Source organism: Arachis ipaensis, chromosome B2 (assembly GCF_059453495.1).
Source record: "Arachis ipaensis isolate K30076 ecotype BB chromosome B2, ASM5945349v1, whole genome shotgun sequence".
Taxonomy (NCBI): domain Eukaryota; kingdom Viridiplantae; phylum Streptophyta; class Magnoliopsida; order Fabales; family Fabaceae; genus Arachis; species Arachis ipaensis.
The window spans coordinates 68470211-68497937 of NC_142437.1; the positions used below are offsets into that span (position 1 = coordinate 68470211).

A 27727-nucleotide genomic window follows, 5' to 3' on the forward strand; every position below is an offset into this window, starting at 1 on the left:
ATTATACCACACAGTTTCATGAACCACAATTTGGTAGGATTACATGTCACAATATCCATCCAAACCCCAATCCAATTCACTGTGAGAAAGCTTCTCTAGCATGAATCCTCCATTCCTTTCCCAAGGTTCCGAAGGATTCCAATTATGGGTAGTTTCTTTCCCAAGACAACTACCCAATGGAATTAGATCGAGAAGCTTTCTAACAAAATTCAAGAGAAAAGATTGAAGAAGAAGATAAAACTATTATTGATTCATTGAATTACAATAGAGCTCCCTAACCCAATGAAAGGGGGTTTAGTGAGTCATAGCTCTGAATTCAATTACAAAGATATGAAAACTAGCCAAAAGTGAAAGTAAAAGTCCCTTCCTAACTTAAATTCTATCCTATTTATACACTTTCTATATTGAGCTTCTGTTGTGTTTCTTGGGCTTTGAGGCCTCTCCATGCTTTCCTTTTGCCTTGGGTTTATGATCCATAATCTTGATGAGGCTGTTGATCCAAATTCTGTAACATTCATTGAGCCAACTTAGTGATAATCAAATAATGACACATGACTCAATAAATTGAAATTTCAGACTCATCAATCCTTCAGGCCCAATCCCATAAACCATGATATTCAAATGGGTTTCATACCAGTGAAGCCTTTTGTAGAAGCACGTTTAAGCTTTAGTTTAAGGTTAAACTGAAGCTTAAACGTGGAAATGGAAGAAGGCAGCCCTGGAGAGTCATGTAGTCGAACACGTTTAAGCTTCAGTTTAAGGTTAAACTGAAGCTTAAACGTGGAGATAGGAAGGGCAGCCCTGGAGGTCGAACACGTTTAAGCTCCAGTTTAAGGTTAAACTGGAGCTTAAACGTGGAAGAGGAGAAAGCCATCCTGGAGGTCGAACACGTTTAAGCTCCAGTTTAAGGTTAAACTGGAGCTTAAACGTGGAAGAGGAGAAAGGTAGCCCTGGAGGTGTCGAACACGTTTAAGCTCCAGTTTAAGGTTAAACTGGAGCTTAAACGTGGAAATGGAGAAAGCAACCCTGGAGGAGAAACTTGGTCGAACACGTTTAAGCTCCAGTTTAAGGTCAAACTGGAGCTTAAACGTGGAAATGGCTCCCTGGTGCTTTTCCCCTTTCTGGCGTTTAACCTCCAGTTTAAGGTTAAACTGGAGGTTAAACGTGGAACTGCCCCCCTTGGTGCTCTTCTCACTTCTGGCGTTTAACCTCCAGTTTAAGGTTAAACTGGAGGTTAAACGTGGAAGTGCTTCCTGATTGGAATTCTAATTCTGGCGTTTAACCTCCAGTTTAAGGTTAAACTGGAGGTTAAACTTCAATTCCAGCATTTCTTAGCCTTCATGATTCTGGCGTTTAAGCTCCAGTTTAGGCTTAAACTGGAACTTAAACTCCACATGTGATATTCAAGCTTCCTTTATTGACTTTGTTGCTTCCTTGCCTAGCCTCTTCTTCCCTGAAATCATCCAAACAATTGCATCAAAGTCTTGCAAAATTTCATGAGAAATCTTCCATTCATAGCATTCAAGTAATATAACTAAAAACTCATGGAATTTGCATCAAAATCATACTGTTTGGATGGTTCATTGCTTTGTTCTTCTTTTAACCATTCTTGGTTACTTTAAGCTCAAGAAAATGCATAAAACAACTAAAACTAACAGAAAAATGCTAGTGAAACTAGCCTAAGATGCCTTGGCATCACAACACCAAACTTAATACTTGCTTGTCCCTAAGCAAGTCCTGAGTTATTTGAGAAGAAAGTATGAAACAGAAAGCAATTACATTGGCTATATTAGCAAGCATTTGAAGTTCATCAGAAGGGTTTTATGCAGAAAGTTGCAGCATCACTTTTTCATACTTATCAGGTAAGATTATCACTTTTTCATTGCATCCATCAAACACTGCTATGGCCTCTTGTTATTCTTATGTCCTTGGCACTTCTCTTCTTTGTTTTTCTTTTCTTTTTCTTAGAGCTTCTTTGCTCCTTGTTTGCTTAGTGTCATGTGTTGCACAAGCCTTTGGCATTTTCTTTTTCTTATCAGTGCACTACACATATCCACTTCAGGCATTTTAGTTCACATTTCTTCTTGAGACATTGGTGCCCAGCACCTCTTTGTGTGACTAAATGTTTTGTATTTAGGTTGCTCTTGATAATGGACTTTTGGTTGATAATCCCGGGTTAGTTAACCCAAGTTACCAAGTGTTGAAACACTCCTCAGAACCTATTCATCCAAGCATATCCTTAATACATAAACACCACAGGCATTTGTCTCAGAAGTTCAAACCATTGGTGCCTAGCTTATTTTCTCAATTTTCTTGCTTTTTGGTTACCCTTTTTCAGTGGCTTTTTCTTCTTCTTTTTCTTTCTTTTTCATGGCCAAAGACATTTATTCATCAAGATCCATAGACAATTTTCAATTTCTACACAAAAAAAATGATAATTCTACATTCTAATTCCAGTGATCTGACTAAACAATCAAGCATGCATACCACCACTTAATTCTACTTGATTTGTCACTAATTGAGCCAAGTTACTTTTGTTCAAACTTTTCTTTTATTTTTGGAAACAGAACAAGCATGGCAAGCACTTGTTTAAGAAGGTGAAGTTATATCCAAACATCTAGGCATTCACTTTATTCAAAGCAATAAACAAACACTCATACTAAAAAAAAAAAACTTCACATTCCAGAAAGATTCAACATTTACAGTTTAAACCAGAACACGCATGCTTTTGTTTGCCCTTTTTAAAGAATTATCAAGGAACAATACCACCTTGTGAAATTCCTTGTTTTCTCTTTGTTGCCAGGAAACAATTTGATTTCTCCTTCTTCTCCTAAATGTTGCTTCATGCTTTAAGATCCTTGTTTCCTTTCCTGCAAAGAGTGATGAAGTTGCTTGCTTCTCAAGCACTTGAGTGGTTAGCTCAACTATGTGTGGGTAAGTATCTGAGTCTTAAGTTGGTGTGTGAACACCAAACTTAGTCTCCCACTTACTTCTCTGTTCTTTGAATCCTTGAGTTCTCTTTGGAATGAAGTTGCTGCTAAGGGTTTTAAGCATTTCTGTGACTGCTTAGAATGGTTATTCCTTTCATATGATTCAAAGGTTGTTGTGTTCAGTTGATCTTTATGGTGGAACACCAAACTTAGAGTCACACATTCCCCTTTGAATTATTGATCCACGAATTCATTGTTGGTGTGAAACACCAAACTTAATTCTTTGCAATGCACAGAAACTACTTCACCCTTTTTATTGAAACAAATAAAAGAAACAGCAAAAGGGTATTACCTCAGGTTGGGTTGCCTCCCAACAAGCGCTTCTTTAACGTCATTAGCTTGACAGTCAGCTTCCTCAGTTGAGGTGATATTTAACTTTGTCCTTCTCCTCCACATCTCCCAAGTAATGTTTGAGTCTTTGACCGTTCACAATGAAGGTTCGTTGTGACTTTTCTTCCATGATTTCTACTTGTCCATATTTGGAGACCTTGGTGACAAGGAATGGTCCAGACCACCTTGATTTTAGCTTCCCTGGAAATAGCTTCAGCCTAGAATTGTAGAGCAATACTTTTTGTCCTTCTTCAAATTTCCTTGGGGCTATGTTGCTGTCATGCTTCTTCTTTGCTCTTTCTTTGTAAATTTTGGCATTCTCATAAGCTTCCGCTCTGAATTCTTCCAACTCTTGAATTTGTAACATCCTTCTTTCTCCAGCAGCTTTGTTGTCCAAGTTCAAAAGTTTCAAGGCCCAGTATGCCTTGTGCTCCAACTCCAGTGGCAAATGGCAAGCTTTTCCATATACTAGTTGGTAAGGAGACATTCCAATTGGTGTTTTGAAAGCTGTCCTATATGCCCAAAGAGCATCATCTAGCTTAATCGACCAGTCCTTCCTTGAAGTTCCCACAGTCTTTTCCAGGATCCTTTTGAGTTCTCTGTTTGATATTTCGGCTTGCCCACTTGTCTGTGGATGGTATGGTGTGGCTACCCTGTGTTTGACTCCATATTTTAGAAGCAATGCCTCTAATGGTTTGTTGCAGAAGTGGCTTCCTCCATCACTGATGATTGCTCTTGGAACCCCAAAACGGCAAAAAAATGTGTTTTCTGAGGAAGTTCATGACTACCTTATTATCATTGGTTGGAGTTGCTATTGCTTCAACCCATTTGGAGACATAGTCTACTGCCACAAGAATGTAATTATTTGAGTATGAGGTGGGAAAGGGTCCCATGAAATCTATCCCCCATACATCAAACAATTCAAGTTCCAGAATGAATTGTTGTGGCATTTCATTTCTTCTTGGCAGGTTCCCCACTTTCTGGCATTCATGGCAGTGCTTCACTAGTTCCTTTGCATCTTTGAAGATAGTGGGCCAATAAAAACCACACTGCAACACCTTAGCTGCTGTTCTTTCTCCTGCAAAATGTCCTCCATAAGTGGAGCCATGGCAGTCCCATAAGACTTCCCTTCCTTCTTCCTCGGATATGCATCTTCTGAGTATGCCATCGGAACATTTTTTGAACAAGTATGGTTCGTCCCAGATGAAGTATTTGGCATCATTTACCAATTTCTTCCTTTGATGCTTGTTAAATTCCAACGGCCAACTCCCAGTGGCCTTGAAGTTTGCTATGTCTGCAAACCAGGGTGCTTTGTGAATTACCATGAGTTGTTCATCAGGAAAGCACTCATTTATATGTGTGCTTTGTGTGCTTCCTTCTTCACATGGTATCCTTGATAAATGGTCTGCCACCTTGTTCTCTACACCCTTCTTGTCTTTGATTTCAATGTCAAATTCCTGCAACAAAAGAACCCATCTAATAAGTCTTGGTTTAGATTCTTGTTTAGCAAGTAAGTATTTTAAAGCTGAATGATCAGTGAAGACAATGACTTTAGATCCAATGAGATAGGATCTAAATTTGTCAAATGCAAAGACTATTGCCAAGAGTTCTTTTTCAGTGGTTGTGTAATTCCTTTGGTTAGCATTCAAGACTTTACTGGCATAATAAATCACATGTACCAAATTGTCTTTCCTTTGTCCTAACACTGCCCCAATAGCAAGGTCTGATGCATCACACATCAGTTCAAAAGGTAAGTTCCAATCAGGTGGGGCAATGATAGGTGCAGAGGAAAGTTTTTGCTTCAAAAGTTCATAGGCTAGCATGCAATTTTTATCAAATACAAAGGGTGTATCAGAGACAAGCAAGTTACTCAAAGGTTTGGCTATTTTAGAAAAGTCTCTAATAAACCTTCTGTAAAACCCAGCGTGTCCCAAAAAACTCCTAACTGCCTTGACATTACTTGGTGGAGGTAGTTTTTCAATGATTTCCACCTTAGCTCTGTCCACCTCCATGCCTCTATTAGAGATTTTGTGGCCAAGGACTATTCCTTCTGTGACCATGAAATGACACTTTTCCCAGTTTAATACTAGGTTAGTCTCTTGGCACCTCTTAAGCACCAAGGCAAGGTGGTGTAGGCAGCTAGGAAAAGAATCTCCAAACACAGAAAAATCGTCCATGAAGACCTCAATAAATTTTTCAATCATGTCCGAAAAGATGGACAGCATGCATCTTTGGAAAGTGGCAGGTGCATTGCACAATCCAAAGGGCATGCGTCTATAAGCAAAAACTCCATATGGACAAACAAATGATGTTTTCTCTTGATCTCTAGGATCAACTACTATTTGGTTGTAGCCTGAATAGCCATCCAAAAAGCAATAGTAAGCATGTCCGGCAAGCCTTTCAAGCATCTGATCCATGAATGGGAGTGGGAAATGATCCTTTCTGGTGGCTTCATTGAGCTTCCTGTAGTCTATGCACATCCTCCACCCAGTGACGGTTCTTGTGGGTATGAGTTCGTTCTTCTCATTTGGCACCACAGTTATGCCACCTTTCTTGGGAACTACATGGATGGGACTAACCCATGGGCTATCAGAAATGGGGTAGATTACCCCTGCCTGCCATAACTTCATGACTTCCTTTTGTACCACTTCTTTCATGACGGGGTTCAATCTTCTCTGAGCTTGAATGGAGGGTCTAGCATCCTCTTCTAGCAAGATTTTATGCATGCATATGGATGAACTTATCCCCTTCAAATCGGCTAGGGTCCATCCAATGGCATCTTGATGAGTTTGTAGCACCTTGATCAATTCTTCTTCCTGTTCTTGGCTCAGGGCAGAGTTAATGATAACAGGGTGACTCTCATCACTACCCAAGTATGCATACTTGAGATTAGGGGGCAATGCTTTGAGCTCAGGTTTTGGTGCTTCCTTCTCTTCTTTCACTCTCTCTGGCATGCTTGGCATGGTTGTTTCAGCAGCCTTGATGTCACTAACTTCAATATCCTTGGTGAACTCCTCCTCTGCCACTTCCTTTATTGTTTCCTCAAACGTTTCTTGTACTGCAATGTCCACTACATCAATCCTCATGCATTCCCTTAGTGATTCTGATGGATAGCTCATTGCCTTGAATACGTTAAACACCAATTTCTCATCATGTAGTCTAAGAGTGAGTTCACCCTTTTGTACATCTATGATGGCTCCAGCAGTAGCTAGGAAGGGTCTTCCCAGAATTATTGAAGCTTTGGCTTCTTCCTCCATATCTAACACCACAAAATCAGCAGGAAATATAAAATCTCCCACTTTCACCAACAAATCCTCAACTATCCCATGAGGGAATTTAAAAGTTCGATCTGCCAATTGGAGGGCCATTCTTGTTGGTTTGGCTTCCTCAATCTTCATTCTTCTCATCATTGTTAGAGACATCAAATTGATGCTGGCCCCTAAGTCACACAAGGCCTTCTCCACCATGACTTCTCCTATGATGCAGGGGATTTGGAAACTGCCTGGGTCCTTCAATTTCTGAGGCAATTTGTGCTGAATGATGGCACTGCATTCTTCAGTTAACAACACAGTTTCCTCATTTCTCCAGCTTCTCTTCTTGGTCATTAATTCTTTTAAGAATTTTGCATAGAGTGGCATTTGCTCTATTGCCTCAGCAAACGGAATGTTGATTTGGAGCTTCTTGAAAATCTCCAAGAACCTGGAGAATTGACCATCCTTTTCACTTTTCATCAAACGTTGAGGATATGGTGCTTTAGGTTTATAAGGCTTCAGGACCTCTTTTTCTTTTTCTTTTGTTGCGGACTGTGTAAAAGATTGTCCTTGTTCCTTGTCTCTCACATGTTCCCTTGCTTCATCCTCTGTGGTTTCCTTTGAGATCTCCTTTAGATTCTTTCCACTTCTGAGGGTTATGGCCTTACATTCTTCCCTTGCAATAGCCTTGGCAGCATGAGAAACGCTTATCCCAGGGGTTTGCTTAGACAAATACAAAATTTGATTTTCTAGCTTCTGGATGGCAGCTCCTTGGTTTTGCAGGTTAGAATTTACTTCTTCCTTAAAAGCTTTCAATTCGGTTATGTCTTGACTCATGGTTGCAAGCATTCCTTCTATCCGGTTTAATTGGTCTTGAAATTGTTGGTTCGGATTAGGTTGGGTAGGTTGATTGTTTTGGCCATGATATGATGGTTGGGAGTAAGTGTTTTGTGTGGCTTGGTATGATCTTTGGTTGGAGTTTTGGTATGTGGAATTGTTATGTTGGTTGTGGTTGTAAGGTTTGTGGTTTTGTGGTTGGGTTTGTTGGTTCCCCCACCCAAAGTTTGGGTGATTTTTCCATCCTGGGTTGTAAGTGTTGGAATGTGGATCATATGATTGCCTTTGTTGGTTTCCCACATAGTTGGCCTCTTCCCAATCACCTCCTTCAATGCTTACTTCCTCTTGATCTTGTGTGTGTATTGCAGCCACTTGCTTTGTTTCTAATTGCCTGGTAAGCTCTGCTAGTTGCTTGGCAAACACCTTGTTTTGGGCTAGAATTGTATCAACATGGTTCAGCTCCATGACTCCCTTAGTGTTGTGCCTCTCTGATGCATAGTAGTACTCATTCTCAGCCACTGTCTCAATCACTTCAATGGCTTCTTCCACAGTCTTTTTCCTGTTCAATGAACCTCCTGATGAATGGTCTACCGCCTTCCTTGATTCATAAGAGAGTCCATCATAGAAAATATGCAATTGCACCCAGTCATGGAACATGTCTGGTGGGCATTTCCTTGTCAAATCCTTGAATCTCTCCCATGCCTCGTAGAGAGTTTCACCATCTTGTTGTCTAAAAGTCTGAACCTCAGATCGAAGCCTATTGACCTTTTGTGGGGGGTAGAAACGTGCCAGAAACTTGCTTTCCACCTCATCCCATGTTGTTAGACTCCCCCTTGGGAATGATTCCAGCCACTTAGCTGCTTTGTCCCTAAGTGAAAATGGGAACAAAAGCAGTTTATAGGCATCTTCCTGGACTCCATTGGACTTCACAGTGTCACAAATTCTCAGGAATTTTGTGAGATGTTGGTTGGGATCTTCATTAGCACTCCCACCAAATGAACAATGATTCTCCACAAGTGATATTAACTGTGGTTTGAGTTCAAAATTGTTGGCCTGAATGGGTGGTTTCTGAATGCTGCTACCACAATTCCCAGAGGTTGGGTTTATATATGAACTAAGAACCCTCCTCTCAGGAATGGCATTGTTTCCATCAGCTCTCTCATGGTTGTGAACTTCTCTATCCATGTTGAGATCTAGAGCTTCCTCAAAATTGTCCTCAGATTCTCCTTCAGATTCTTCTTCTCCCAGTACTCTCTTCCCTCTTGCTTCCCTTCTAAGTCTATGAAGGGTCCTCTCTGGTTCGGTATATGGAGGAGTTGATGTCTCTCCTCTCCTACCTGTCATACAAGAACACAGCACAGGCAACAAACAAGTGAAATACTCTTGGTTAATGGAAGAGTATGGTTAGAGCAATTGAGGAATTAATTCAAACAGTTAGTGAGTCAGTGAGTTAGTTGCTTGAATTTAAAGGCATAAAGAAAGAAAGCATGTAACAGAGTGCAGGAATTAAAATTCAACAAGTAACTTGTACTGAATTAATCAAAAAAAAATGCTCAATCTAGTTAACTTCCAATTTGAGAATTGTCAATCGAAAACCAATCCCCGGCAACGGCGCCATAAACTTGATGCGCATAAACTAGTTATGCTACGATTTAGGAAATTGCACGATCGGCAAAATTCCTTCGGGCAAGTGCACCGGTTATCGTCAAGTAAAAACTCACAATAGAGTGAGGTCGAATCCCACAAGGATTGGTTGAGTGAGCAATTCGGATTAGAAGTGTGTTCTAGTTGAGCGGAATCAAGATTTAGATGAGAATTGTGGAATGTAAAATTGGCGGGAAAAGTAAATGACAAGAAATTTAAATGGCGGAATCTTAAATTGCATGAAGTAAAGAGCAGAAGCTAGATTGCTGAAATTAAAAGGGAATGGGGGTGATTGCATGAATGTAATTGCAGAATGTAAAGAGAAAGTGGAAATCAGAAATGGGGAATTCATTGGGTGTTAGGAGATATTGAGATCTCCGAATCAAAACATGTTTATCTCTTCCTCAACCAATGCGTTCATTGAATTTTGCTTGGCAATCTTATATGATTGGATCCCAATCCCTTGGCTCACCAATTCTCTCTAAAAACAAACAAATTCCCAATCCCTTGGTTTAAATGTTCATAAGAAGAGATGATGCTCGATCACTGATTATACCACACAGTTTCATGAACCATAATTTAGTAGGATTACATGTCACAATATCCATCCAAACCCCAATCCAATTCACTGTGAGAAAGCTTCTCTAGCATGAATCCTCCATTCCTTTCCCAAGGTTCCGAAGGATTCCAATTATGGGTAGTTTCTTTCCCAAGACAACTACCCAATGGAATTAGATCGAGAAGCTTTCTAACAAAATTCAAGAGAAAAGATTGAAGAAGAAGATAAAACTATTATTGATTCATTGAATTACAATAGAGCTCCCTAACCCAATGAAAGGGGGTTTAGTGAGTCATAGCTCTGAATTCAATTACAAAGATATGAAAACTAGCCAAAAGTGAAAGTAAAAGTCCCTTCCTAACTTAAATTCTATCCTATTTATACACTTTCTATATTGAGCTTCTGTTGTGTTTCTTGGGCTTTGAGGCCTCTCCATGCTTTCCTTTTGCCTTGGGTTTATGATCCATAATCTTGATGAGGCTGTTGATCCAAATTCTGTAACATTCATTGAGCCAACTTAGTGATAATCAAATAATGACACATGACTCAATAAATTGAAATTTCAGACTCATCAATCCTTCAGGCCCAATCCCATAAACCATGATATTCAAATGGGTTTCATACCAGTGAAGCCTTTTGTAGAAGCACGTTTAAGCTTTAGTTTAAGGTTAAACTGAAGCTTAAACGTGGAAATGGAAGAAGGCAACCCTGGAGAGTCATGTAGTCGAACACGTTTAAGCTTCAGTTTAAGGTTAAACTGAAGCTTAAACGTGGAGATAGGAAGGGCAGCCCTGGAGGTCGAACACGTTTAAGCTCCAGTTTAAGGTTAAACTGGAGCTTAAACGTGGAAGAGGAGAAAGCCATCCTGGAGGTCGAACACGTTTAAGCTCCAGTTTAAGGTTAAACTGGAGCTTAAACGTGGAAGAGGAGAAAGGTAGCCCTGGAGGTGTCGAACACGTTTAAGCTCCAGTTTAAGGTTAAACTGGAGCTTAAACGTGGAAGAGGAGAAAGGTAGCCCTGGAGGTGTCGAACACGTTTAAGCTCCAGTTTAAGGTTAAACTGGAGCTTAAACGTGGAAATGGAGAAAGCAACCCTGGAGGAGAAACTTGGTCGAACACGTTTAAGCTCCAGTTTAAGGTCAAACTGGAGCTTAAACGTGGAAATGGCTCCCTAGTGCTTTTCCCCTTTCTGGCGTTTAACCTCCAGTTTAAGGTTAAACTGGAGGTTAAACGTGGAACTGCCCCCCTTGGTGCTCTTCTCACTTCTGGCGTTTAACCTCCAGTTTAAGGTTAAACTGGAGGTTAAACGTGGAAGTGCTTCCTGATTGGAATTCTAATTCTGGCGTTTAACCTCCAGTTTAAGGTTAAACTGGAGGTTAAACTTCAATTCCAGCATTTCTTAGCCTTCATGATTCTGGCGTTTAAGCTCCAGTTTAGGCTTAAACTGGAACTTAAACTCCACATGTGATATTCAAGCTTCCTTTATTGACTTTGTTGCTTCCTTGCCTAGCCTCTTCTTCCCTGAAATCATCCAAACAATTGCATCAAAGTCTTGCAAAATTTCATGAGAAATCTTCCATTCATAGCATTCAAGTAATATAACTAAAAACTCATGGAATTTGCATCAAAATCATACTGTTTGGATGGTTCATTGCTTTGTTCTTCTTTTAACCATTCTTGGTTACTTTAAGCTCAAGAAAATGCATAAAACAACTAAAACTAACAGAAAAATGCTAGTGAAACTAGCCTAAGATGCCTTGGCATCAGCGGTTAAAGTCGAGGTCCAAAGCAAAAACAGAGTCTGCTTAAGAACTCTGGACACCTCTAATTAGGGACTTTAGCAAAGCTAAGTCACAATCTAAAAAGGTTCACCCAGATATGTGTCTGTGGCATTTATGTATCTGGTGGTAATACTGAAAAACAAAGTGCTTAGGGCCACGGCCAAGACTCATAAAGTAGCTGTGTTCAAGAATCAACATACTAAACTAGGAGAATCAATAATACTATCTAAATTCTGAGTTCCTATGGATGCCAATCATTATGAATTTCAAAGGATAAAGTGAGATGCCAAAACTGTTCCGAAACAAAAAGCTACTAGTCCCGCTCATCTAATTAAAATCTGAGCTTCACTTAAAACTCTGAGATATTATTGCTTCTCAATTTCTTTTTATTCTATTTTATTTGTCTAGTTGCTTGGGGGCAAGCAACAGTTTAAGTTTGGTGTTGCGATGAGCGGATATTTTATACGCTTTTTGGGGGTAATTTCATGTAGTTTTTAGCATATTTTAGTTAGTTTTTAGTATATTTTTATTAGTTTCTAGGCAAAATTCATATTTATGGACTTTACTATGAGTTTGTGTGTTTTTTTGTGATTTTAGGTATTTTCTGACTGAAATTGAGGGAGCTGAGCAAAAATCTGATTCAGGCTGAAAAAGGACTGCAGATGCTGTTGGATTCTGATCTCTCTGCACTCGAAATAGATTTTCTGGAGCTACAGAAGTCCAAATGGCACGCTCTCAATTGCGTTGGAAAGCAGACATCCAGGGATTTCTGGCAATATATAATAGTCCATACTTTGCTCAAGGATAAATGATGTAAACTGGCGTTCAATGCCGGTTCCATGTTGCATTCTGGCGTTAAACGCCAGAAACAGGTTACAAGTTGGACTTAAACGCCAAAAACAGGTTACAACCTGGCGTTTAACTCTGAAAACAGCCTAGGCACGTGTAAAGCTCAAGTCTCAGCCCCAGCACACACCAAGTGGACCCCAGAAGTAGATTTCTGCACTATCTATCTTAGTTTACTCATTTTCTGTAAACCTAAGTTACTAGTTTAGTATTTAAACAACTTTTAGAGATTTATTTTGTATCTCATGACATTTTTAGATCTAAACTTTGTACTCTTTGACGGCATGAGTCTCTAAACTCCATTGTTGGGGGTGAGGAGCTCTGTTGTGTCTCGATGAATTAATGCAATTATTTCTGTTTTCTATTCAAACACGCTTGTTTCTATCTAAGATGTTCATTCGCACTTCAATATGACGAATGTGATGATCCGTGACACTCATCATCATTCTCAATATATGAACGCGTGCCTGACAACCACTCCCGTTCTAACTTCGATTGAATGAGTATCTCTTGGATTTCTTAATCAGAATCTTCGTAGTATAAGCTAGAATCCATTGGCAGCACTCTTGAGAATCCGGAAAGTCTAAACCTTGTCTGTGGTATTCTGAGTAGGATTCAGGGATTGAATGACTGTGACGAGCTTCAAACTCATAAGGGTTGGGCGTAGTGACAGACGCAAAAGGATCAATGGATCCTATTCCAGCATGAGTGAGAACCGACAGATGATTAGTCGTGCGGTGACAGCGCACCTAGACCATTTTCACTGAGAGGACGGATGGTAGCCATTGACAACGGTGATCCACCAACACACAGCTTGCCATAGGAGGAACCTTGCGTGCGTGAAGAAGAAGACAGGGGGAAAGCAGAGATTCAGAAGACAAAGCATCTCCAAAACTCCAACATATTCTCTATTACTGCATAACAAGTATTTATTTCATGCTCTTTTATTTTTCGCAATTCAAACTGATAATCACAATTAATCTCCTGACTAAGATTTACAAGGTAACCATAGATTGCTTCAAGCCAACAATCTCCGTGGGATCGACCCTTACTCACGTAAGGTATTACTTGGACGACCCAGTGCACTTGCTGGTTAGTTGTGCGGAGTTGTGAAAAGTGTGAATTATAATTTCGTGCACCAGAGAACAAGAAAATTAAATTGCAGCAAAATGTAAAGGGGTTGGGTGCTAGAAATAAAATGAAGCAGTAGATCTTGGAATAATTGCAGAGGTGATGAGTATTTTGGTGAAAAATTAATTTCTCCCAAAACACACAAATCCAACTGGCAAGTGTACCGGGTCGCATCAAGTAATAAAAACTCACGGGAGTGAGGTCGATCCCACAGGGATTGAAGGATTGAGCAATTTTAGTTTAGTGGTTGATTTAGTCAAGCGAATCGAGTGTTGGTTGGGTGATTTGTGATTTGCAGAATGTAAATTGCATGAAAGTAAAGAGAGCAGGAAATTAAATTGCTGAATCTTAGGGAACAAGAAATTAAATGGCAGAAACTTAGAGTGCAAGAAATGTAAATTGCGGAATCTTAAAGTGCAAGGAATGTAAATTGCTTGAAATGTAAAGGGGATTGGGACGTGGATTTGCAGAAATTAAACAAGGAAAAGTTAAATTGCATCAAACAGAAGAGTAAAAGGGAATTGGGATTGGATCGGATATTATAGCAGAAAAGTAAATGAACATGGAAAGCAAGAAACAGAATGTAAATTGGAGATTTGGATCTCAGGACCCAGAGACTAGAAAACTAAGTCTAGATCTCAATGCCTTCCTAGATCCAATAAAAACAATTGCAAGGGAATTGTAAATTGCAAAGAGAATAGATGAAGAGCAATTAACCGGAAATGAAATTCAATTAACAGTAAAGAAACAGAGAGATCCAAGATTGAGATTGAAACAGAATTTCTTCAATTCTCCAATCCAAGATCCAAGACAAGTGTAATTGAAATTGAAAGCAATGAAAACAAAGAAATTAAAGATCACTCTATGCCAAAAGCTATGAAAATTCAAAAGAAAAACTCTTCCGGAAAAAGCTCCTGAAGAACTTGAATTCTATCCTATTTATACACTTCCTTCAAATGATCTTCAAGCCTTGAGTTCGGCCTTTGCTCTTGGTGGAATTGGGTTGAAAGAGGCCTTGGTTGATTGCTCTTGAAGTTTGGTGAAGAACCAAAGTGAACCAATTGAACCGGTTTGGAGTTTTGCTAAAGTTGGACCAAAAGTTTGAGCCAAAGTTAGGGGTCTAACTTTGGCTCCAACTTTTCATATCAGCTAGCACAAATTGCTGATATCAACGTTGGTGCCAACGTTAGGGGTCTAACTTTGACCCTAACGTTGGCCTTGCCTAGTGTGCTTGTGGCGCCAACGTTAGCCTCCAAGTTAGGGGTCTAACGTTGGCACAAACTTTTGCTCCTCTCCCTTGTATTTCATGTGCCAATGTTAGCCTCCAAGTTAGGGGTCTAACGTTGGCGCAAACGTTAGGTAGCCAGGGAGGAATTTCTCATGCCAACGTTAGCCTCCAAGTTAGGGGTCTAACGTTGGCGCAAACTTTTGGTGCCCAGGGGAGAAATTCATGTGCCAACGTTAGCCTCAAAGTTAGGGGGCTAACGTTGGCGCAAACTTTTGGAGCCCAGGGGAGAATTTTCAAGTTCCAACGTTAGCTTCCAAGTTAGGGGGCTAACGTTGGGGCTAACTTTTCAACCAAAAGTTTGTGCAAAAGTTTGGTGCTAACTTTAGGTCCAGCTTCTTGCTTCCTGGTTCAATTTCACTTATTCCATTGTCTTCTCTTTATTCCTAGCTATTCCTTCTTGCTTCAACCTTTCTCCAAGCTTTCTTCACCTATCATTAATCAACCAAACACATCAAAGCTATGCTCATAATCATGAGATATTCATTCTATCATAATATGCAACAATTATAGCATAAAACCTCATGAAATGGCATGAATTCATACATGGTTGATTCAATCAAGGGAAACATGAAAATCTACTCAATTAGCTTGTTTGTAGCTCAAGAAAGTGCATAATTCTAATGAAAACAAAGGAAAAAGACTAGTGAAACTAGGCTAAGATGACTTGTCATCACAACACCAAACTTAAAGCTTGCTTGTCCCCAAGCCAGAAATAGATTTATGCTCCAAGGTTCTTTTAATTGAGATGGATGGAGGAACACTTGTAACGTGCAGTGAGTGAAGTGATCAAGTATCAGTGGGGTGAACTCTAAATCATATGCTTATGCAAGGGCTTCAGTGCTCACTAGTCCTTACATATTGGGAGTCGTAGGTCTTTAGGATTTTCATCCAAATGGTACCATGGAGATCTCTTTATATGTAGTCACCTTGAAGCAGCTTATAGTTTCTGTGCTTTGGCCTCGACTCTAAGTATCATGTCTCAAGGCGGCTCTTTAGATAAGCTTTCAATCAATACTCCTAAACCAGTTGGTTTTAAGGTATTAAGTGTTAAAGCACCCCTAAGGATTTACTTGCTCAAGCCTCTTTCCTTGACACACTTCAACCACAAGCATTTACTAGGATAACAACTCTTTGAGTTTTTGTTTCTTTCTTTCTTTTTCTGCCTAGTAATTGATGCTCAGAGCCTTGGGCCATGTTCTTTTTGCTTTTGTATTTTCTTTATTTTCTTTTGTTTTGTTTGCTGCTTCTTGGATCAATAGATTTTTGAGAATCTCCACAATACTTCTTTGAACTTCATGTCCCGCCTATGAGCTCCCATGCAAGTTTTCACAAGCATGCAACCTCAATACATTATCATACAACTAGAACCACCACTTCTCCTAATCTTTTGCATGCCTCAAAATTTTTTAATTCCTCAATCCTTCTTTTCAAAGAACTTTCATGTGATGCATTTCTTGAAAATTGAGTGCAAACAAGTTTTGAAGATGAGAATGTTGTGAATGATCAAGCCTCTTGCTTATTGAATTATAAAGAAAGACTATGCTATGCAGACAAGCAGGGCAGATAAGGATACAATCCAACTTTCAATTACAGTAATATTTGATGCAAAACAATGACTTAACAATACAACCTGTTGAAGTTTACTTGCTTTCCTTCTTCTCACCATCATTGTTGCTGACCTTCATGTTCATCTTTCTCAATTTTTTTGATGATGTTCAAACCTCCAAAAGCTTGTATGTCATTCTGCAATGATATTGAAAGTTGCTTGTTCCCCAAGCACTTGGAAACAATGGTTAATTTTCATGATTTATTTGCGGGCTTTTTGAACTTACTTTGGTGTGGGAACACCAAACTTAGTACCTTGCCAATGGTTAACCATGTGTGATAATTTTTTTTTTCTTTTTCAAAAGTGATAGAACTGGAAACTAAGAAAAACAGTAAAATGGCTAACTAGTTCATCCAGTATGCTTGAAGCCTACATTATGCAGAAAGTGAGAATGTGTGTTTTAATGGGGTTTTGGTGGACACCAAACTTAGAATCCTTCATTCTCCCTTAGATTATTTTGGTGTGCAACACCAAACTTAGCTTCTTGCAATCTAGATAAAACTAATTAACCTTTTTATTGAAATAGATATGAAAAGATAGTTACCTCCGGTTGGGTTGCCTCCCAACAAGCGCTCTTTTATTGTCATTAGCTTGACATTGAGGCTTTCTTTTATGGTGGTTGGTGCTTGTAGGGCCTCAATTTGTCTCCTCTGACCGTGATCCTCTTCTTTGTTCTCTGGTGTTCAATTTCAGCATGCTCTAATGAGAGTATGTTGCTGACAGTGTAGTAATCCTCGGTTTGTTGATTTGCCCCCAGCTGTTGATATATCAGTTGCACTTTGTCACCTTTGGAAAGCCCCTTTGTTGGAATCTTTCTATTCTTCCAACCCCTTTTTGCTTTGTTTCTGCGTTTCATCTTTCCTTTTGTTGATCTTTCTTTTCTGGCCGTAGGCTTTCCTTGGGGGCCTCTCTTTTCAGTGGCTAATACTCTAATACCCTCTTGGGTTTCTTCATCAGTCTGCATAATCTTTAGCATTGGGATGTTGCTGTGACCTTCCTGGTCATTTTTCATATAGTCTTTCTTCTCCTTGCTAAATTGTGCTTCTGGTAATACTTTCAGAGTGACACTCTGGTCATGCATCCTGAGAGTTAATTCCCCTTCCTCTACGTCTATGATAGCTCTAGCAGTGGCCAAGAATGGCCTTCCCAGTATAACAGAGTCACCATCATCGTTTGATTCTAGAACCACAAAATCAGCAGGGTATATAAAACTGTCCACCTTAACCAAAAGATTTTCAATTACACCCCTGGGGTATACCATTGACCTGTCTACCAGCTCCAGAGACATTTGTACTGGTTTGACCTCCTCTATATGCAGCTTTTTCACCAAGGAGGATGGTATTAAGTTAATACTTGCTCCGAGATCGCACATTGCTTTAGTGATGGTCAATTCCCCAATGGTGCAAGGCAACAGGAAGCTCCCTGGGTCCTCAAGCTTGGGAGGAAGCCCCTTTTGAATCAAGGCCCTGCATTCCTCAGTAATCATTATGGTTTCTTTCTCATCCCAGCTTTTTTTCTTGTTGACAAGCTCCTTCAAGAATTTGGCATACAGAGGCATTTGCTCAAGTGCTTCAGCCAAGGGGATATTGATTTCCAGCTTCTTAAAAATCTCAAGGAATTTGTGAAAATGCTGGTCTTTAACCTCTTTGTTAAACCTCTGGGGATATGGCAGTGGAGGTGTGATGCTCTTTCCTATTTGCTGCTGTCCCTGAGCTACTTCCTTTGAGCTATGTGGCTGGTTGTCCTTCTCTTTAAGTTTCTCAGTGCCTTTGTTTGGCATCACAACTTGCTCCTTAGCCTCATCTGCCTTTGTTTGATTCTCATCCTCCGTTGGTTCTTTGATGTTCTCTGCTTGCTTCTTTGTAGTGTCATTGTTGCTTATCAATGTTCTCCCACTCCTTAATTGTATTGCCTTGCATTCCTCCTTGGGATTTGGAATTGTGTCACTGGGCAGTGAGTTTGAAGGTCTCTCAACAGATACTTGCTTGGAGAGTTGCCCCATCTGTCTCTCTAGGCTCTTCAGGGAGGCTTCTTGATTCTTGGTTACCATTTCCTGGTGTTTCAACATTTTGTCTATCATGGCCTCCAAGTGAGTGATTCTTTGGGCTTCAGGTGATACTTGAGGTGGGTTATGAGATGTGGGTGGTGGATGGTAGGCATTTTGGTTGGTGGGTTGGTTATTAGATTGGTATTGGTTGAGGTTGGGGTAGTTGTTTTGAGGTTTTCTGTAGGGGTTTTGGTTAGTTTGCTGCTGGTTGTGGTTTTGGTTGCTTCTTGGGTTGTGTTGGTTTGAGTTCCTCTGCCATGGTTGTTGGTTTTGGGTATGGTTATCTCCCCATCTGAGGTTTGGGTGGTTTTTCCAGGATGGATTGTATGTATCACCATACACTTCATTTGGTCCTTGGTTGTGCATATATTGTACTTGCTCTTGTTGTTGTTCTTCTTGAGTTTCTTCACTCTGTCCCCATGTGGTTGATGGTTGGCTGGTGTTAACTGCTGCAACTTGGAGACTATCAATCCTCTTGGCCATTTGCTCAAATTGTTGTTGAATTTGCTGCTGCATCATCTTGTTTTGAGCCAGGATTGAATCCACTCCTTCTAGCTCCATTACTCCTCTCCTTTGTGATGGTTGGCAGCCTCTTTGATGAACAAAGAAATATTGGTTGTTGGACACCATATCAATGAGTTCTTGAGCCTCTTCTGCAGTTTTCATGAGTTGCAAGGAACCTCCAGCTGAATGATCCAAAGCTTCTTGGGATTTCAGTGTTAAGCCTTCATAAAAGTTTTGAAGCTTCTCCCACTCATTAAACATGGCAGGGGGACATTTCCTGATCAGAGCCTTGTACCTCTCCCATGCCTCATAGATGGGTTCGGCCTCCATTTGTGTAAATATTTGTACCTCAGCCTTCAACCTTATAATCCTCTGAGGTGGGTAAAACTTGGCAAGAAACTTGGTTACCAAATCATCCCAGTTGTTGATGCTGTCCCTTGGAAAAGATTCCAACCATTGAGTGGCCTTGTCCCTGAGAGAAAATGGGAATAGCATCAGCTTGTAACTGTCAGGGGGCACTCCATTAGTTTTGACAGTATTGCATATCCTCAAGAAAGTGGATAAATGTTGGTGTGGGTCCTCAAGTGGTCTTCCACCAAAAGAGCAATTGTTCTGAACCAAGGTGATGAGTTGTGGTTTGAGTTCAAAATTGTTAGCATTGACATTTGGAGCCAAGATGCTGCTCCCACAATGTCTAGGATTTGCAAAGGTATAGGAAGCCAAAACTCTCCTCTGGGGTGGGTTGTCATTGTTGTTGTCTTCTCCACCTGGTGGATTGGTTAAATGTTCCTCCATCTCTTGGAATTCTTCGTCTGATTCCTCTTCTCCAACAATATTTTTCCCTCTTTCAGCTCTTCTTAACCTCCTGAGAGTTCTTTCGTCTTGTTCATGAAAATTGGGTATGGTTCTTCTTGTACCTGACATACAAGCAGCGCATGAGAAATGCACAAAACCAGTGACACTTCAATTTACTGCCAGATTGAAGTGTTAGTTAGATTAAGCAAAAAATCAAACAGTTAGTGGGTTAGTCGAAAATTAAAGAAAAAGTGCTTGATCTAGATCACCACCTCACTTAATCATTGTCAATCTAATCAATCCCCGGCAACGGCACCAAAAACTTGATGAGTATTTTGGTGAAAAATTAATTTCTCCCAAAACACACAAATCCAACCGGCAAGTGTACCGGGTCGCATCAAGTAATAAAAACTCACGGGAGTGAGGTCGATCCCACAGGGATTGAAGGATTGAGCAATTTTAGTTTAGTGGTTGATTTAGTCAAGCGAATCGAGTGTTGGTTGGGTGATTTGTGATTTGCAGAATGTAAATTGCATGAAAGTAAAGAGAGCAGGAAATTAAATTGCTGAATCTTAGGGAACAAGAAATTAAATGGCAGAAACTTAGAGTGCAAGAAATGTAAATTGCGGAATCTTAAAGTGCAAGGAATGTAAATTGCTTGAAATGTAAAGGGGATTGGGACGTGGATTTGCAGAAATTAAACAAGGAAAAGTTAAATTGCATCAAACAGAAGAGTAAAAGGGAATTGGGATTGGATCGGATATTATAGCAGAAAAGTAAATGAACATGGAAAGCAAGAAATAGAATGTAAATTGGAGATTTGGATCTCAGGACCCAGAGACTAGAAAACTAAGTCTAGATCTCAATGCCTTCCTAGATCCAATAAAAACAATTGCAAGGGAATTGTAAATTGCAAAGAGAATAGATGAAGAGCAATTAACCGGAAATGAAATTCAATTAACAGTAAAGAAACAGAGAGATCCAAGATTGAGATTGAAACAGAATTTCTTCAATTCTCCAATCCAAGATCCAAGACAAGTGTAATTGAAATTGAAAGCAATGAAAACAAAGAAATTAAAGATCACTCTATGCCAAAAGCTATGAAAATTCAAAAGAAAAACTCTTCCGGAAAAAGCTCCTGAAGAACTTGAATTCTATCCTATTTATACACTTCCTTCAAATGATCTTCAAGCCTTGAGTTGGGCCTTTGCTCTTGGTGGAATTGGGTTGAAAGAGGCCTTGGTTGATTGCTCTTGAAGTTTGGAGAAGAACCAAAGTGAACCAATTGAACCGGTTTGGAGTTTTGCTAAAGTTGGACCAAAAGTTTGAGCCAAAGTTAGGGGTCTAACTTTGGCTCCAACTTTTCATATCAGCTAGCACAAATTGCTGATATCAACGTTGTTGCCAACGTTAGGGGTCTAACTTTGACCCTAACGTTGGCCTTGCCTAGTGTGCTTGTGGCGCCAACGTTAGCCTCCAAGTTAGGGGTCTAACGTTGGCGCAAACTTTTGCTCCTCTCCCTTGTATTTCATGTGCCAACGTTAGCCTCCAAGTTAGGGGTCTAACGTTGGCGCAAACGTTAGGTAGCCAGGGAGGAATTTCTCATGCCAACGTTAGCCTCCAAGTTAGGGGTCTAACGTTGGCGCAAACTTTTGGTGCCCAGGGGAGAAATTCATGTGCCAACGTTAGCCTCAAAGTTAGGGGGCTAACGTTGGCGCAAACTTTTGGAGCCCAGGGGAGAATTTTCAAGTTCCAATGTTAGCTTCCAAGTTAGGGGGCTAACGTTGGGGCTAACTTTTCAACCAAAAGTTTGTGCAAAAGTTTGGTGCTAACTTTAGGTCCAGCTTCTTGCTTCCTGGTTCAATTTCACTTATTCCATTGTCTTCTCTTTACTCCTAGCTATTCCTTCTTGCTTCAACCTTTCTCCAAGCTTTCTTCACCTATCATTAATCAACCAAACACATCAAAGCTATGCTCATAATCATGAGATATTCATTCTATCATAATATGCAACAATTATAGCATAAAACCTCATGAAATGGCATGAATTCATACATGGTTGATTCAATCAAGGGAAACATGAAAATCTACTCAATTAACTTGTTTGTAGCTCAAGAAAGTGCATAATTCTAATGAAAACAAAGGAAAAAGACTAGTGAAACTAGGCTAAGATGACTTGTCATCAAGAGGAATTAAATTGCATAAAAGTAAATTGAGAGCAATGAGAACAGAAAGCAATGAAAACAGAAGATTAAAATCAAGCTCATGTAAATTGAATTGTAAAATTGCAAAAAGGGAAATTTGTAGTAGAGAAGGAATTTGAAACTTGCATAAGCCAATTTGAATTCAATACTTGAAATGTAAAAGTGCATAAAATTGAAAGTGTTTCAAGGAGAACTTTCTATTCTACCCTACTCCTATTGCTCTCTAGCAAAGCCAGCCTCTTTTGAAAATGAAACAGATGCATTTATATAGGCTTCACAAAATAAAAATGAAATTGAAATTGAAAACAAATTACAATTAATTGAAATTCCTAATCTAACTGATCCTTGTGCCTTTGAGTGATGTCAATTGGGCTTTGCTTGCTTTGGATTTGAATGAGGATGGGTCCGGTTTGGTTTTGGTTCAAGATGGTTTGGTGTGTGGGAACCTTCCAGGGGAGTCAATTTGGTGTGCCTCCCTAGCCCATAGCGTTCACTAAGTGAGCGCTGCGCTCAAATTGTGAGCGCTACTCCTTTGCTTCCCTAGGTGAGATTTGCTTTCCTTGGCTAGCTCTTCATGAAAGGCACAAAAAAGTGAGAGAAAGTGAGCGCTGCGCTAGAATTTTTGAGCGCTACTCTTTAGTTTGCTTGGTTGTGTGCCTTGGTTTCTTGGACTAGAGGCACGAAAAAATGAAGAAGAGTGAGCGCTATGCTTGAAGTTTTGAGCGTTACTCCTCCTTGTCATTGATGCGTGCTCAACTCCCTTAGTGCCCCCTCTTCGAGCCTTGGTGTGAGCACTGCTCTCCTTGGCCAAGAGGCACGAAGAAGTTGAAGAAAGGGAGTGCTACGTTGCCATGTTTGAGCGCTGGCCCTTGTTGCACGCTACCTTGGTTCCCTCTTCGAACTTTGGTGTGAGTTTACTTAGTGTGGTTCTTGGGCCTTAAAGATGGCTATCACTTGTGCTTTAATTTCATGCCAATAATAGATTGCTATATATCGTTGGAAAGCTCTGAATCTCAACTTTCTAACGCAACTAAAATTGCATTAATTGGACATCTTTAGCTCAAGTTATGGCCCTTCGAAGAAGGCATGGTCGCGCCGTTTGGAAGGCCGAAAACGCTCAATTTAGTGAGCGCTACGCTCACTTTAGTGAGTGCTGACTGTTTGGAGGCCAATGTTTAGCGCTAGCTTCTGGGGCCCAAACTTGATGTTCACTCCATACTATTATATATCATTGGAAAGCTCTGAATGTCTACTTTTCAATGCATTTGAGAGCGAATCATTCCAAGCACTACAGCTCATGTTATTCTCCTTGGAAGGTGAAGAGGTCAGCTGGCCTTGCTGCAGGTTGATACTATGTTCATCTTTGCACTTTCAGAGTAAGTTTTCTCCCTCAGATTTAGTGTCCACCAAGCAGTGCCATATATTCTTAGAAAGCTCTAGATGTCTACTTTCCAATGCCACTTGAATCACCTCATTTGGAGTTTTGTAACTCGAGTTATTCTTGTTGGAGTGTAAAGAGGTTAGGGTTGCAAATCCTCTTTGCTCCTCCTTGAGTCTGTTTCCACTCTTTTGCCACCTTGGGGTTGTGATTCTTCTTTTAGCGCTTTTATTGATCCTTCTCCTTCATCTTTTCACCTATCATCAACCAAACAAATACATCAAAGCCTTGGCATAATCATCAACTCTTGCATCATTCATATTATCAACTAAATCTTGCAAGAAATCAAATGAAAATGCATAAAATTACCAATGTTTGATTGAATCAAGACAAGCATGAAATTCTCACTCAAACACTTACTTATTGCCTAAAAATGCATGAAAACCAAGTGAAAACTAATAAAATAGGCTTGTAAAACTAGCCTAAGATGACTTGTCATCAATCGTGAGGTCGAGATCTTGAATGGTCTGGATGGTGTGGTTGGTGCTACGCCAATCTCCGTTATCCCTCCTTCTCCTTAGGATGCGGTGACCGGAGCAGTGCTTAACCTTTTGTGATTCTCTTTTTTATTTCTCTTTGTTATTATGTATTTGATATTGTCCTACTTGTGGACCCTTTGAACTCTTGGTTCTGTAACTATTTGCACGACTCTTCTGATGCTTTGTAGTTGCTTCTTAGCAACTTTTGGTTTCAAAAACAATTTTACTCTTGGGCTACCGTCAGGCAACCTTTGAATCTTTGATGTTTTTTTTTTGCCTCTGACCGTTATGGTGGTTTACTGGCCGACTTTGGCATAGTATCTTTCATCTTATAGGTTGTTTTCTCAACCTTTGTACGGCCTTATGTTTTGGAGATGGTATCCTTTTGTGGGTTTTCGTGCCCTAGGATTTAGGCGTTTGAAGTCTTTACTCGGCTGGCATTTTCTAAGGTGGTGTTCGTTCTTTGAACTTCTACCTTCGCCTTTTGGACCCTGCCTTGTTTTAATTGTGTCGACAACCTTCTGCTTTGGCGATGGCATCCTCGTGGCTTGCTGTCCGGGCTGTTAGTCGATTCCCAATAACTTTTTAGGTAGTGTTCTCTCATAGAACCTTTTTTTTAGTTCGTTTGGTCGACTTTTTAACCCTGCTTTGGGTTTGGGATCGTGCTTTGCTTTTTAAGTAGTGTCCTTTTTCGGACTCATACACTTTAGCTAAGCACTTCGGCACTAGCTTTTTCAACCTTTTTTGGCTTTAGCGAGGTGTTGTTCCCTTTTTAGTGATCCTTTTTGTTGGTTCGACTTCTCTGTCAGGCATTCTTAAGTTATTTTTAGTAATCCCATTTTAGTCCGACCTCGTCAGGCCGCTTTGTATGGGTTACTTTTTATAACTTCTCGCATTAACTTGGGCTTTGTCGCTTCACCTTGCCGACCTTTCCTGGTCGGGTGATGAAATTTGCGTTTCTTTTGAGCGTAAATTAATACGTCTTGGTAGGAATCTTTTTAGGGAATCTTAAATTTTTATTCAAGTAGTAAAATGAAAAAATAAAAGTATGTACATATGAGGGCTTACCCTACTATTTGGAAAGCTTTTTAAGTCTTGGCCTGGTGCCTCATTAAAAAACCCTTTAGGGAAAAAAGAGCACGCCTTGGCCTGAGACCTTTTTTCTAGCTGTAGTACCTTTTTAGGTTACAGGCATGCCATAACCTTGGGAGCTCCTTCCCTTGGAGGTCGGCCACCCTATAGTAACCTTTTCCTAGTACTTCTATGACTCGGTATAACCCTTTCCAGTTAGCTGCTAGCTTCCGTTCTCCTGACCGATCTGCTTCGATGTCGTTTCGGATTAGAATGAGGTCGTCGGTGGCGAAGCTTCGTTGGATTACCTTCTGGCTATACCTTGAAGCCATTCGATGCTTTAGCGCTTCCTCTCTAATCCGAGCTCTTTTTCGATTTTCTGGAAGTAGGTCGAGCTCTTCCTTTTGTGCTTGAGAGTTGGTATCCTCATTATAGAAGATCACTCTAGGGGATCACTCCTCTACTTCTACGAGAATCATTGCCTCTATTTCGTAAGCAAGTCGGAACGATGATTCTTCAGTGGTGGAGTGTGGCGTTGTCCGCTATGCCCATAGGACTTGTGGTAGCTCTTCGGCCCAGGCTCCTTTTGCGTCCTGGAGTCTACATTTTAACCCAGCCAATATGACTTTGTTGGCGGCTTCCGCCTGTCCGTTGGCTTGTAGGTGTTCTACTGAGGTGAACTAGTGCTTGATTTTCAGATTAGCTACCAGATTTCTGAAGCCCGTGTCGGTGAATTGTGTACCATTGTCCATGGTGATGGAGTATGAGACCCCAAACCTTGTGACAATGTTTCTGTTTAGGAACTTCCGACTTCTTTGGGCGGTGGCAGCGGCCAATGGCTCTGCCTCAATCCACTTCGTGAAGTAGTCTATTCCTACAATGAGGAACTTGACTTGCCCTGATCCTTGGGGAAATGGTCCGAGGAGGTCGAGCCCCCATTTTGCGAACGGCCATGGTGAAGTGATGCAGATGAGCTCTTCCGGTGGAGCGATATGAAAGTTGGCGTGCTTCTGGCATGGGGAGCATGTTTTGACAAATTCTGTTGCTTCCTTTTGTAAGGTCGGCCAGTAAAAGTCGGCTCGGAGTACCTTTTTGGAAAGTGCTCGTGCCCCGAGGTGGTTGCCGCACATATCGCTATGGACTTCTTCTAGGACTTCCTTTGTGTTGGAAGTCGGGACGCATTTTAGGAGGGGTGTTGAGATCCCTCTCCTGTATAGGGCGTCGTGTACTAAGGTGTAATAATGTGCTTCTCGTATGAGCCTTTTTGCCTCCTTTTTATCTGCAGGGAGTGTTTCGGACTTGAGGTAGTTGACTATGGGAATCATCCACCCTTGTTCTTGGTCTGATATGTTTAGGACCTCCTCTTCTTCTAAGGTTGATGGGTTTTGTAGTGTCTTTTGGATGAGGCTTCTATTATTGCCCGCTGGGTTGGTGCTGGCTAGCTTCGAGAGTGCATCCGCTCAGGCATTTTGTTCCCAGGGTATATGTCGAACCTCGTATCCCATTAATTTTTCGAGCTGTTCTCTGGTCTTGTCTAGATATTTTTTCATGGTGGGATCCTTTGCCTGGTAGCTTCCTTCTATTTGTGAGGTGACTACTTGTGAATCACTGAAGATGGTAAGTTTTTTGTCTCTGACTTCCTTAGCCAGCTTCAAACCAGCCAACAGGACTTTGTATTCGGCTTGGTTATTTGAGGCAGGGAATTCGAACCTTAGAGAGAGTTTGAGCTGGGTTCCTTGATCACTTTCTAGGATAACGCCGGCTCCACTCCCGGCTTTGTTTGACGAGTCGTCGACATAGAGGTTCTAGTCAATGGGAGTTCCTGGGGTGTCTGTGTATTCTGCGATGAATTAAGCCAAGTACTGAGACTTGATGGCCGTCCGAGCTTCGTACTTGAGGTCGAATTCGGACAACTCGACTGCCCACTGTAGGATTCTTCCCGCCAAGTCAGTTTTCTGTAGGATACCTTTTATGAGTTGGTTGGTCCGAACTCTGATGGTGTGGGCTAGAAAGTACGGCCGAAGCCGTCGGGAAGTGAGTATTGAGGGCGTAGGCGAACTTCTCTATCTTTTGGTAGTTTAGTTCAGCCCCTTGTAAAGCCTTACTAATAAAGTAGATGGGCTACTCTCCGTTATCGTCTTCTCTGACTAGCACTGATGCTATCGCCTAACTTCCGACGGCGAGGTATAGTATCAGTTCTTTTTCTTGTCGAGGTCGGGTCAGGATAGGTGGTTGCCCTAAGAATGTTTTAAAGTCTTAGAGGCTTGTTCGCATTCTTGGGTCCATTCGAACCTCTTTCCTTTTCTTAGGGTTGCATAGAAAGGTAGAGATCTTAGAGCCACTCCGGCTAGGAACCTAGACGGGGCTGCTAGTCTTCTGTTTAACTGCTGTACCTCCTTGACGCAGGTCGGGCTTTTCATGTTGAGTATAGCTTGACATTTGTCTGGGTTTTCCTCAATCCCTCTTTGAGTGAGCATGAACCCTAGAAATTTGTTGGCTTCTACCGTGAAAGTACACTTTGTGGGATTTAGTCTCATCTCGTGCTTTCTTATGGTGCCGAATACTCTGGCGAGGTCGGGTAGCAGCTTTTCTTCCCTTTGGGTTTTTACCATCATGTCATCTACGTAGATTTCCATCAGCTTTCCGATGTGGTTGGCGAATACTTTGTTCATCAACCTCTGACATGTAGCCCCTACATTCTTGAGTCCGAACGGCATGACTATGTAGCAGTAGTTTGCCTTTGGGGTTAAGAACGAGGTTTTTTCTCGGTCGGGTTGGTGCATTGGGATCTGGTTGTACCCTAAGTAGGCATCCATGAAGGAGAGGTACTTGTATCCCGACGAGGCATCGACCAGGGTGTCGATGTTCGGGAGGGGGTATGGATCTTTAGGGCAGGCTTTGTTGAGATCGGTGTAGTCTACGCACAT

At 40.8% G+C, this 27727-nt stretch overlaps 1 protein-coding gene and 1 non-coding gene across 2 annotated transcripts; one reads left to right on the top strand and one right to left on the bottom strand.

Moving 5' to 3' along the window:
• Positions 1–3345: 3345 nt before the first annotated feature.
• Positions 3346–27727, bottom strand: LOC148574264 (uncharacterized). The gene is made up of 2 exons (XM_088505875.1): positions 27156–27727; positions 3346–4054 (listed from the first exon to the last, which is right to left on the bottom strand). Exons 1-2 carry the CDS (start codon positions 27725–27727, stop codon positions 3346–3348), a joined length of 1281 nt encoding a protein of 426 aa, XP_088362001.1.
• LOC148574265 (small nucleolar RNA R71) lies at positions 8064–8167 on the top strand. Its single transcript, XR_015906062.1, has one exon. It is a non-coding gene; the product is annotated as a small nucleolar RNA R71 (small nucleolar RNA).

What these genes read in the sequence shown, in the direction of transcription:
- LOC148574264 (XM_088505875.1), bottom strand. Translation starts at nt 27,727, where the DNA reads ATGTGCGTAGACTACACCGATCTCAACAAAGCCTGCCCTAAAGATCCA. An exon ending in AGACTAGCAGCCCCGTCTAG is followed by an intron (nt 4,055 to 27,155) that starts GTTCCTAGCCGG and finishes TGGGGTTCCAAG; the next exon opens with AGCAATCATCAGTGATGGAG.